At 36.2% G+C, this 13,284-nt stretch overlaps 1 protein-coding gene across 13 annotated transcripts in view; it reads left to right on the top strand.

Annotated features, from left to right (window-relative positions):
- Positions 1-13,284, top strand: part of rftn2 (raftlin family member 2) — a 186,283-nt gene that overhangs the window by 98,440 nt on the left and 74,559 nt on the right. For all 13 annotated transcript variants that reach the window (XR_011356518.1, XM_069934549.1, XM_069934546.1 and 10 more), the window contains exon 11: positions 10,683-10,832. Coding sequence is in view for 12 of the 13 variants with exons in the window: in XM_069934549.1 (XP_069790650.1) it covers positions 10,683-10,832 (150 nt within the window). In the remaining variant the exon portion in view is untranslated. The remainder of the gene's footprint in view (positions 1-10,682; positions 10,833-13,284) is intronic.

Here is a 13,284-nt window from a genome sequence, read left to right on the forward strand (position 1 = left end):
ATGGGTGGTATGGGAGTGCAGTAGTTATAGCTGCTGACTCACAGCACCAGGGAACAGATTTAGATCATGATTTTGGGTGTTACCTGTTCAGGGTTTGTATGTTCTTTCTGTAACTGCCTGAGTTTCCTCTTGTTGCTCTAGTTTCTCCTTCATCCCAGATGTACTGATAGGTTAATCGTCATTTGTATGTTTCCCCTTGACGTGGGATTATGGCAAAAAAAGGGTTCAAAAGAGACATTTAAGAGAAGAGAATAGGTTGGAGGGCAAAGGAAAATGAGGACAATAAGATTGCTTCCCATGGAGTTGATATGGACATCATGAGTTAAATCTGTGTCACTACAAATATCATTTGGATCATGGATGCTAAAGAGCAACAAATACAAACATTTTTGTGAGGTCATCAGCAGAAATCTGTCGAGGATAATAGCTTAAAGGCAGATTGAAATACACACTTCCTCCAGCAGCATATTATTCTGCTCCAGATTCCAGCATCTACAGTCTCTTGTGCCTTCACATTTCCATCCTCACATTAACATATATTGCATGTACAGATCAGGAACTGAAGTGTTGCAGAAATGGTTGGTTTTTTTATCAAGATGATATTGATGTCAGGCTTTTAAATTAAGAGCAAAGTGGAAATCTCCAACAAATTTCAATTTCCACTATCCAATTGTTTTGGAAATCTTGATGGGTTAGCATTTCATTCAATAGGTAATGTGTGCTACATTTCCTTCCTTCTGCTGGGACCCCAATTCTCACATCCTTTCCTATTTGTCTGGGCTCTGGTTCCAGCTACATTCTGTATAGCTACAGTTTCTTTCAATTTCTCATTCACTGGAAAATGTATTAAAAAGCTAAAAATGAATGGATTAAATGTATCATAGTATCAAAGGGAATAACATTCAATAATCTTTTTTTAAAAATACATAATCTTGCACCACCAAAATCCCAGCAAGCTACAGTATTGAAATGTTACCAACTTTTCATAACTTGAATGTTCACTCAGGATGGGATGGTAGCTACCTTTTGGCTGAAGAATCTTGATTTTGTTTCTCACCAGCTGACACATAGGAGCATGATGCGACTTTCAAGTCACTCTTACAATTGGCAAAGAGCATACAGAGTGGGAGCAGGAGGTGGCCATCTGGCAGATCAAGTCTGCTCTACTGTTTAATAAGATCTTGATTGATCTAGCTGTTGACCCAGTTCTATCTATCTGCCTTTTACCTTAACCCTTAATTCTCCTACCATGCAAAAATCTAATTGTTTAAAATATTTAATGAGGTAGCTTCTACTTCTTCCTTGAGCAAAGAATTCCACAGATTCACTACTCTGGGAAAAGCAGTTCCTCCTCATCTCTGACCTAAATCTACTCCCTCAGATCTTGAGACTATGTCCCTGCTCTTAACTCTTATGCCAATATTTTCCTCAAAGCTAATTAGAATTTGGAAGCATTACTGTCTGGAATGGATGGAAACTGTTTGAGGTTTTGCGGAGGCTGTGATTGGTAAGAAGTATTTTGAACATAAAATATAGTTGTAAAAACAGCAGCCTCAGCCAATATCTATCACTAACAAAAGGCCCTCCCTAATGTTTGAATGGAATTAAATGACCAAAGTATGTTGTAAATAGATTGAGTATTCCCCTCCAATTCAGATGAGAGGCAAATTCTGCCAGTCTCTGAACTGCCATGGGTGTAATAAATAGTGTTAATTTGGGTCATTGTCATATTTTTTTCTTTCTTTGGCTTGGCTTCACGGACGAAGATTTATGGAGGGGGTAAATGTCCACGTCAGCTACAGGCTCGTTGGTGGCTGACAAGTCTGATGCGGGACAGGCAGACACGGTTGCAGCGGTTGCAGGGGAAAATTGGTTGGTTGGTGTTGGGTTTTTCCTCCTTTGCCTTTTGTCAGTGAGGTGGGCTCTGCGGTCTTCTTCAAAGGAGGTTGCTGCCCGCCAAACTGTGAGGCGCCAAGATGCACGGTTTGAGGCGATATCAGCCCACTGGCGGTGGTCAATGTGGCAGGCACCAAGAGATTTCTTTAGGCAGTCCTTGTACCTTTTCTTTGGTGCACCTCTGTCACGGTGGCCAGTGGAGAGCTCGCCATATAACACGATCTTGGGAAGGCGATGGTCCTCCATTCTGGAGACATGACCCACCCAGCGCAGCTGGATCTTCAGCAGCGTGGACTCGATGCTGTCGACCTCTGCCATCTCGAGTACTTCGACGTTAGGGATGAAAGCGCTCCAATGAATGTTGAGGATGGAGCGGAGACAACGCTGGTGGAAGCGTTCTCGGAGCCGTAGGTGATGCCGGTAGAGGACCCATGATTCGGAGCCGAACAGGAGTGTGGGTATGACAACGGCTCTGTATACACTTATCTTTGTGAAGTTTTTCAGTTGGTTGTTTTTCCAGACTCTTTTGTGTAGTCTTCCAAAGGCGCTATTTGCCTTGGCGAGTCTGTTGTCTATCTCGTTGTCGATCCTTGCATCTGATGAAATGGTACAGCTAAGATAGGTAAACTGGTTGACCGTTTTGAGTTTTTTGTGCCCGATGGAGATGTGGGGGGGCTGGTAGTCATGGTGGGGAGCTGGCTGATGGAGGACCTCAGTTTTCTTCAGGCTGACTTCCAGGCCAAACATTTTGGCAGTTTCCGCAAAACAGGACTTCAAGCGCTGAAGAGCTGGCTCTGAATGGGCAACTAAAGCGGCATCGTCTGCAAAGAGTAGTTCATGGACAAGTTTCTCTTGTGTCTTGGTGTGAGCTTGCAGATGCCTCAGATTGAAGAGACTGCCATCCGTGCGGTACCGGATGTAAACAGCGTCTTCATTGTTGAGGTCTTTCATGGCTTGAAAGATTGAAAAGAGGGTTGGTGCGAGGACACAGCCTTGCTTCACGCCATTGTTTTTTTTTTTTTTTTTTTTTTTTTTTTTTTTTTTTTTTTTTTTTTTTTTAAATTTTTTATTTTTCACACCATAAATCACAATAGCCATGATATACACTTTTTCTTTTCCACACATTTACAGTGACTTTTTCTCCCTCCCCCCTCCCTCCTCCCAAGCCACCCCCCCATCCCTCCCCCCTCTCATCCATTTTAGTTATACAATCTAGGTTGCATTAATTCAGTTAGACAATGTTGTCATTCAACAAAAATACACCAGAAATTCTACTGAGTCCATTTTTTTCTTCTCTTCTCCTTCCATCAACTTAGGTAATGTTTGTTCCCGGTAGGTTTTCGCTATTGTATTTAATGTAAGGCTCCCATACTTGTTCGAATATTTCAATATTATTTCTTAAACTATATGTTATTTTTTCTAATGGAATACATTTATTCATTTCTATATACCATTGTTGTATTTTCAAATTATCTTCCAATTTCCAGGTTGACATAATACATTTTTTTGCTACAGCTAGGGCTATCTTAACAAATCTTTTTTGTGCATCCTCCAAGTCAATTCCAAATTCTTTATTTTTTATGTTACTTAGGAGAAAGATCTCTGGATTCTTTGGTATATTGTTTTCTGTTATTTTATTTAATATCTGATTGAGATCATCCCAAAATTTTTCTACTCTCTCACATGTCCAGATTGCATGAATTGTTGTTCCCCTTTCTTTTTTACATCGAAAACATCTATCAGATACTGTTGGGTCCCATTTATTTAACTTTTGCGGTGTAATGTATAGTCTGTGTAACCAATTATATTGTATCATACGCAGCCTCGTATTTATTGTATTTCTCATCGTTCCAGAGCATAACTTCTCCCATGTTTCCTTTTTTATCTTTATATTTAAATCTTGTTCCCATTTTTGTTTAGTTTTACCATTTGTTTCCTCATTTTCCTTTTCTTGCAGTTTAATATACATATTTTTTATAAATCTTTTGATTAACATTGTATCTGTAATCACATATTCAAGGTTACTTCCCTCTGGTAAACTCAAGTTGCTTCCTAATTTATCTTTCAAGTAGGATCTCAGTTGGTAATATGCCAGCGCTGTATCTCCCGTTATATTGTACTTATCTCTCATTTGTTCAAAGGATAAGAATCTACTTCCTGAAAAACAATTTTCTATTCTTTTAATCCCTTTTTTTTCCCATTTTCTAAAGGCAAGGTTGTCTATTGTAAAAGGGAGTAGCTTATTTTGCGTCAATATTAGTTTTGGTATTTGGTAATTTATTTTATTTCTTTCTACATGTATCTTCTTCCATATATTGAGGAGATGGTGTAATACTGGAGAAGTTCTATGTTGTACCAATTTTTCGTCCCATTTATATAATATGTGTTCAGGTATCTTTTCCCCTATTTTATCTAATTCTAGTCTCGTCCAGTCTGGTTTTTCCCTTGTTTGATAAAAATCTGATAGGTACCTTAATTGTGCGGCTCTATAATAATTTTTGAAGTTTGGCAATTGTAAGCCTCCTTGTTTATACCATTCTGTTAATTTGTCTAGTGCTATCCTCGGTTTCCCCCCTCTCCATAAAAATCTCCTTATTATTTTCTTTAACTCTTTGAAGAATTTTTCTGTCAGTTGTATTGGCAATGCCTGAAATAAGTATAGTATCCTTGGAAAAATGTTCATTTTAATACAGTTTATCCTTCCTATCAGTGTTAGTGGTAGCTCTTTCCAATGCTCTAAATCGTCCTGTAGTTTTTTCATTAGTGGATTGTAATTGAGTTTATATAATTGGCCTAGATTTTTGTTTATTTGCACACCTAGGTATCTTATTGCCTGCGTTTGCCATCTGAATGGGGATTCCTCCTTAAATTTTGAGAAATCCGCGTTATTCATAGGCATTGCTTCACTTTTATTTACGTTTATCTTGTATCCCGACACTTCTCCATATTCCTTCAATTTCTTATATAGTTCTTTTATTGATAGTTCTGGTTCTGTTAAGTACACTATCACATCATCCGCAAACAGACTGATTTTATATTCCCTGTCTTTTATTTTTATTCCTTTTATATTATTATCTCTTCTTATCGATTCTGCTAGTGGTTCTATAGCTAGCGCAAACAATAATGGTGATAGTGGGCATCCCTGCCGCGTTGACCTGCTTAAGTTAAATTGCTTTGATACATGTCCATTTACTGTCACTTTCGCTAACGGTCCCTTATATAATGCTTTAATCCAATTAATATACTTCTCCGGTAAACTGAATTTTTGCAATACTTTGAACAAGTAATTCCATTCTACTCTGTCGAAGGCCTTCTCTGCGTCTAAAGCAACTGCTACTGCCGGTGCTTTATTTCCTTCTACTGCATGAATTAAGTTAATAAATTTACAAATATTGTCTGTTGTGCGTCTTTTTTTGATAAATCCAGTTTGGTCTAAATTTACCATTTTCGGTACCTGTTCTGCTAATCTGTTCGCTAATAGTTTAGCTATTATCTTATAATCTGTGTTTAGCAAAGATATTGGTCTATATGACGCTGGTGAGAGTGGATCTTTCCCTTGTTTTAGTATCACTGTAATTATTGCTGTTTTACATGAATCTGGTAAGTTTTGTGTCTCATCAATCTGGTTGATTACATCCAGGAGGGGCGGTATTATTAGGTCTTTAAATGTTTTGTAGAATTCTATTGGGAGTCCATCCTCTCCTGGTGTCTTATTATTTGGTAAATTTTTTATTATCTCTTGTATTTCTACTGTTCCAAATGGTTCTGTTAATTTATTTTGTTCCTCTATTTGTAGTTTTGGTAGTTCAATTTTAGTCAAAAATTCATCTATTTTCCCTTCTTTCCCTTCGTTTTCGGTTCGGTATAATTGTTCATAGAATTCTCTGAAGTTTTCCTTAATTTCTTTTGGATTATATGTAATTTGTTTGTCTTTTTTCCTTGTTGCCAATACCGTTTTCTTAGTTTGCTCTGTCTTAAGCTGCCATGCTAGGATTTTGTGTGTTTTTTCCCCTAGTTCATAATATTTCTGTTTTGTCTTCATTATATTCTTCTCCACCTTATATGTTTGTAATGTTTCATATTTTATTTTTTTATCCGCCAATTCTCTTCTTTTGGTTGTATCTTCCTTTATTGCTAATTTTTTTTCTATGTTTATTATTTCCCTTTCCAACTGCTCTGTTTCCTGATTATAGTCCTTCTTCATCTTGGTTGCATAACTTATTATTTGCCCTCTAATGAATGCTTTCATTGCGTCCCATAGTATAAACTTATCTTCCACTGATTCCGTATTTACTTCAAAGTACATTTTTAATTGTTTTTCAATAAATTCTCTAAAATCCTGTCTTTTAAGTAGCATGGGGTTTAATCTCCATCTATACATTCTTGGAGGGATGTCTTCTAGCTCTATTGCCAGTAACAGGGGTGAGTGGTCCGATAATAGTCTAGCTTTATATTCCGTTTTCCTAACTCTCCCTTGTATGTGGGCTGATAACAGGAATAGGTCTATCCTTGAGTATGTTTTATGTCTAGTCGAGTAGTATGAGTATTCCTTTTCTTTTGGGTTTTGTTTCCTCCATATGTCCACAAGTTTCATTTCTTGCATTGATTTAATTATAAATTTGGTTACTTTGTTCTTCCTGTTAATTTTTTTCCCCGTTTTATCCATATTTGGATCCAAATTCAGATTGAAATCCCCTCCTATTAGTATGTTCCCTTGCGTATTAGCTACCTTCAAAAAGATATCTTGCATAAACTTTTGATCTTCTTCGTTAGGTGAATATATATTAAGTAGATTCCAAAGCTCTGAATATATCTGACATTTTATCATAACATATCTCCCTGCTGGATCTATTATTTCCTCTTCTATTTTAAATGGCACATTTTTGCTAATTAATATAGCCACTCCTCTTGCTTTTGAATTATACGATGCTGCTGTTACATGTCCTACCCAATCTCTCTTTAATTTCTTGTGCTCCAATTCAGTTAAATGTGTTTCTTGGACAAATGCTATATCTATTTTTTCCTTTTTCAGTAAATTTAGTAGTTTCTTCCTTTTAATTTGGTTATGTATTCCATTAATATTTAGAGTCATATAGTTCAGCTTAGCCATTTTATATTTTGTTTATCTTCTCTTTCCGTTTTTCCATCATTACCTTTCCTCCTTTTCCATTTCTGTTTTCTTATTTTCAACTCTTTACCAGACAACATTCCTACAACATCCAACATTTTCCTTATTCTCCTATTTCTATCTTCTTTATCCCCAATCTCCCCTTCCCCTCCTGAGTTGCCCTTTATCCCTTGTCGGACAACCACATCTCCCCTCTCCATTTGGATTTGCGAATCCACTCGCAAGCGTCAACTGATTTTGCAGTGACCGCTCTTTTCCCCCCACCCAGCCCCCCCCAGAAAAGATTTCGTTTTTTATATGTCACAAAGGTCACTCTTTTAGTTCCCTCCTTATTCTCTCTATTCCATTACCTTCCCTTATTAATTCTTGTCTATACTTTCTATGTTTTCCTCTAATTACAGATACTTTCACATATGCCCGTTGTCTCTATTCACTCTTATACCTCTTTACCCGCATACATATCAATCGTGGTCATTTTTACCCTCCTTACCCGTCTTCATCCCTCAGTCTATTTTTGTCTTTACCCACATACATATCAATCGTGATAATTTTTGCTCTCATTACCCGTCTTCATCCCTCAGTCTATTTTTGTAATTGTTCTGCAAATTTTCGTGCTTCTTCTGGATCCGAGAATAGTCTGTTTTGTTGTCCTGGAATAAATATTTTCAATACCGCAGGATGCTTCAGTGTAAATTTATATCCTTTCTTCCATAAAATCGCTTTTGCTGCATTGAACTCTTTTCTCTTCTTTAGGAGTTCAAAGCTTATATCTGGATAAATGAAGATTTTTTGCCCTTTATACTCCAGTGGTTTGTTGCCCTCTCTTACTTTTTCCATTGTCTTCTCCAGCACCTTTTCTCTTGTAGTATATCTTAGGAATTTTACTACAATAGATCTTGGTTTTTGTTGTGGTTGTGGTTTAGGGGCCAATGCTCTATGTGCCCTTTCTATTTCCATTTCTTGCTGTAGTTCTGGACATCCTAGGGCCTTAGGGATCCATTCTTTTATAAACTCCCTCATATTCTTGCCTTCTACATCTTCCTTAAGGCCCACTATCTTTATGTTATTTCTTCTGTTATAATTTTCCATTATATCTATTTTTTGGGCTAGTAATTCTTGTGTCTCTTTAGTTTTTTTATTAGATTCCTCCAATTTCTTTTTTAAGTCTTCTACCTCCATTTCTGCTGCTATTGCCCGTTCTTCCATCTTGTCCATTTTTTTCCCCATTTCTGTTAAGGTCATATCCATTTTATTTATTTTCTTTTCTGTGTTGTTTATTCTTCTTCTTAAATCATTGAATTCCTGTGTTTGCCATTCTTTAAATGACTCCATGTATCCTCTAACAAGAGCAAGTACCTCCTTTACCTTGCCTATCTTTTCTTCTTCTATTTCCCTGTACTCTTCCTCTTCCTCTTCTTCTTCCTCTAGGTTGACCATCTGTTGTTTCTTTGCTGCCCTTTCCTCCTCTTCTTTCTTGTTTCCATTGTCTTCTGTGGTGTCTTCTTGCTGCAGGTGTTCTGCAGCTGTCGTTGCCGGCTGTGGAGATCGACTCCCCAGCTGGTCCCCCCTCCCGTCGGTGTGTTTTTTTGTATGCGCATCGCGCATGCGCGAGGAGTCGCGCATGCGCGGTTGCGCACTTTTACTCGGCTCTGTGAGCCATTGTTGTAGTTCTCTCTCTACCGACCTGAGGTAGTGGGGTCTTCTCTCCGCAGCGGGCCTCTTCGGACAGGTAAGGCCTTCACCTTTTTCCTCCGTTGTCTTCTCTTCCTCTCTTCTTTCCGTTGATTTTGATTTTTCTCCTTTTGTCTCCATCTTCTTTCCACCTTTATATTCACTTTTCTTTAACTTGTATTTCTGTGCCTTTGTATTTTCTCTCGTTTTTCCCGACTTTTCTGGAGAGGGCTGGAGTTCACCGTCCGGCCACTACTCCATCACGTGACTCCTCCGCTTCACGCCATTGTTAATGGAGAAGGGTTCAGGGAGCTCATTGCTGTATCTGACCCGACCTTGTTGGTTTTCGTGCAGTTGGATAATTATGTTGAGGAACTTTGGGGGGCATCCGATGCGCTCTAGTATTTGCCAAAGCACTTTCCTGCTCACGGTGTCAAAGGCTTTGGTGAGGTCAACAAAGGTGATGTAGAGTCCTTTGTTTTGTTCTCTGCACTTTTCTTGGAGCTGTCTGAGGGCAAAGACCATGTCAGTAGTTCCTCTGTTTGCACGAAAGCCGCACTGTGATTCTGGGAGAATATTCTCGGCGACGCTAGGTATATACCATCATCACCCTGTACATTGTCATTTACACCCATGCATAAGGTTGAATTTAATACAAAAGGAAAGGAATTCCTGGGAATGGGGTGGAGAGAGCTGCCTTTTCCTCTTCACAAACAAATAATTATTTGGTGGTATACTGAGTGATACTTCATGAAAAATTAGTGACTATGGAAAGGAAATCATTATTCTGGAGAGAAAGCACATGATTTTGATGGACTTGAAATGCTCAAACTTCAACTATTGGTCAGCTCCCACAATTTCTTTTGTCTGCTATTATTCGCATAATTTTATTTTTGTGAAGGTTTGTTGTATTAGAATCCTCCTTGGATGGTGCTTATATTAATTTTTAACCAATCACCCATGGAGTGTTGGAGAGGTTGTGCAAGACTCACTATCCAGTGGCAGTAGAATCTTGTTGGAGTGTGGTCCTTCCAATGAAACCTTTGCTTTGGCTGCACTGTGTCCCTATGCATATACTCCTTCACCTGTGCTAGTAGGCAGCTTTCACTTCTGGGAGTCCACTTGCATTGGAAGACCAATGTACAACTTTAACTGAGTTGCTGATCTTCCAGCAACAATTGATTGTCAGTAAATACCTGTGGATTCAGCTCACAGATCAGAGTTCTCTACTCTGTAACTGTTCAGTATGAACCTTAACCAAGGATGATTGCATTCTTCTGTATTGCAGTGGCATCTTTTATCATTCAGGAATAATTTTTCTTCTAATATATAATCCTAGCTGAGGCAACTTTGCAAAGATCAATGCACCTCTAAGCAGATGCAGACAATGACATAAATTACTTTGTGAGATATTTCCAATGTAAATCTTCAGATAATTCCAATACACCTGACAAGGCAGGTTTAATTGTCAGATGCATTTGCACGGTTCTAAACAATTTGCAATCATGCACAAAGGATGAAAAAAAATGATGGTACTCAACATTCCTATTAAATGCTAAAGAAATAAGTTTGACCGTGAAATAATGTTAAACAACTAACAAATTATTGGTGGAACCCAGCAAATCATAATCCAAAATGATGATTATTCCTGTGCCTTCACTAGTGCTGATTAGGCTACTCAGTTCTTCACAGTCTCCTGTCTCTCCATATCTAAAAGTACTCTGATCAATTAGTATTCATAAGATAAAACTGTAAGTGTTTTATCATCAGAATTCCATTTCCAAAACTTGCAATAGTAAATAAAATGTAATTTTTCAAATGATTTGAAGGTATTTTTGAGAGTGGTGGTAATGATTTGCCATACTTTTATTTCACAACATAATTTGGGATATTAGTTTAGACCAGCACAGATGCCATATATATCAGCACTAAAGATAATAAGCATGACTGTCAGTTATATTTTTTATATTTTAATATTTTTCTCCAGGATTCTAGGTTGCATCCTGTCAGACGAAATTTTACCCAACCTCCACCAGTTGGAATTAAACCTCGTTACACACGTAGTCCACATTACCATATGAGAAAGGAGTACAGAGCAGAAGATTCTATTCTTACTCCACCTTCTTCAACTGAATCTGTTAAGTAGTATTTGTAATACCATTGTTTAAAAATATATAAAGGTATGAAAGAGGGCATAATTAATAAGTCTTAATTCTCATAAGTGCACAAAGGAAGTGATTCTTAAAGATATAAAAAATGTAATTGGTTAAATAGTGTAGGTTTAGTTACACTATATATTGTAAATCAGAAAAAAAAGTTGTTATTGAACATGCCACAGTTAATATGTCTAAGTATGTCTTCATTTTATACTTCAAACTGAAGAAATCTTGCAGTGTAAGTTAAACGAAAATATTTTTAAGGATCATGGCAACAATGTGAATTCTTAGAAATTGCAAATAATCCAGACCAGGCATAATATGTGGCCGTTGGGCACAGAGCAGTAGTTATGCTGATTTTGACAAACAGCAGGAGATTTAAAAAGAAATTATTTAATGAGCAGAAGGAAATAAAGCCACTTTATTTGTTTTGAGCTTGAATGAGGCACCTCTAATTTTTAAGGAATTTTAAAGTTTACATGTTTTTACACTATCCCCTTTGTATTATTTGCATTTTCCATATACTTTATTCAGCCTCTTTTTTTTATATAATCACTTGTCTTTTATGTCTTTATTTATAGCAATTTGGTTTTATATATTTACGTGAAAAAATTTAAATTATAATATGTTAATTTAGACTAGATTCTTTTTCCTTTCTTTAGTGTACAAGGCTTGAATGAAAGCCTGAATTTTGGACCATTAATACACACAGTACATTTTTATTGTGTTGCCTTTATACATATCCTTCTAAAATGTCAAATTTTTACATCAGAAAACAATTAATGTAGTACAGTGTTGAAGTATTGCTGTTTTATTGTAGTTTAGGTTGTTGGTTGTAGCTTAGCAATTATTAGAGTTCAAGATGTAAGGTGAATTGGTACATCCTTATATAAATCAACTGCATTTCAGTGCCTTAATATTTCACCATAAGAGAAGGCATCTGTAAGTTCGTGTTCTATTCAAAATAGTTCTTCAATCCAACTTGACTTTATAAGCAGTCATGCCAAGATGTTTTGTTAAAAATTGGAATAGCAATATTGAAAACTGAGGCTCCTGCTGGAATTACTAAAATACTATTAGATTGGTGAATTTAGCAGCTCAATACTGGATTAGGGATGGAAAAAAATAAGCATGGTTCCTTCTTTTCATTTCAATTTTGAAATAATTACTAGATTGGCAAATTCTAGAGTTTCAGAGAGATGTGGGATCATAATTATCTGTAATGCCTTTAATGTTCACCTGTCTGCAATCAATTTTAAATGGTAAAATGTAAATAATGATTGCTTGAATAGGTACTATCTGGCATCTGTTATAGCTCCAATTTCAATGGAATGTCATCTTTAGGAAGGACTAAAATTTAGGAACTTAAAACAAATAAAGGCATTTTATAAATAACATAACACTTAATAACATACCACACCTTGGATGGATATACTTAATTTTAGATATTCTATCTATTTATAGATTCCCTTTTCTATTAATATCCAAACCAATCGGATGATTACATCTTTGGCATTATAAGTTATAAGAACATGCAATTTATAATTTGTTGTGATTATTGATATAAAAATGCCTGAATTGACTGGTTGAAATCCATTAATTTTAATAGTCATGACTAATATCTTCCGTAATTGCTTTTGTACGTCATGGGAGAAAAAAAACACAAATTTCAGCTGGTTAGGTCAAACACATTGCACAGTTGGATAAATTATAATATTATAAACTTGTATAATCATCCTTTAATGGAAAATGGTAAAACATCAGTTGACTTTTCCTTAGGCCCAAGTTTAGCTACATATTGTTAAACCACAATCCCTCAGGGATTTGTGTTGTATTCTTTATATAGCAAATTATTTCAGGTCCATAAGAACTAAATTTGTTACCCATAATATTTGAAATAGTGTTACTGGGGTTAACAAAGGCACTATTAAAAACATTGAAGATGTATGAGCTTTATTCTGTGAACTTAAGACAGCATGCATATAATTGTTTGTTTATTCTCTGTGTCTATGTTACAATCAATAGAATATTAAAATAATCCAGTGGTTTGTTAATACATCTTTGAGGACAATGAAAGGTAATTATGATAGGCATATAATTAGGTTGTAGTATAGAAATTAAACAACTTTACTGTAAAAGATATATTAAAAATAAACTAGAGATTTGCTAACCAACAAACAATTATTATGTCGAGATTCACCTCATCAACCTAGTTTGTTTGCTCTGTTCCCTCTAACAGGCATCACATAAAGTTCATTGTTTTACAAAAGCATGAGTAAACCACATGAATGTTCCTTTATAATTTATTTACATCAACATTAAAGCTTGCAAGCAGTTAGGGTTTAATCAGATTTTTGAAAGTTACTTTATCTCCCGATTTTCATAGTTATGTTTGTATAAGTTGGAACATTAAAGAATTATAAGGCTATTTCA

This window comes from Narcine bancroftii, chromosome 4, assembly GCF_036971445.1.
Source record: "Narcine bancroftii isolate sNarBan1 chromosome 4, sNarBan1.hap1, whole genome shotgun sequence".
In the NCBI taxonomy this organism is placed as follows: Eukaryota; Metazoa; Chordata; class Chondrichthyes; order Torpediniformes; family Narcinidae; genus Narcine; species Narcine bancroftii.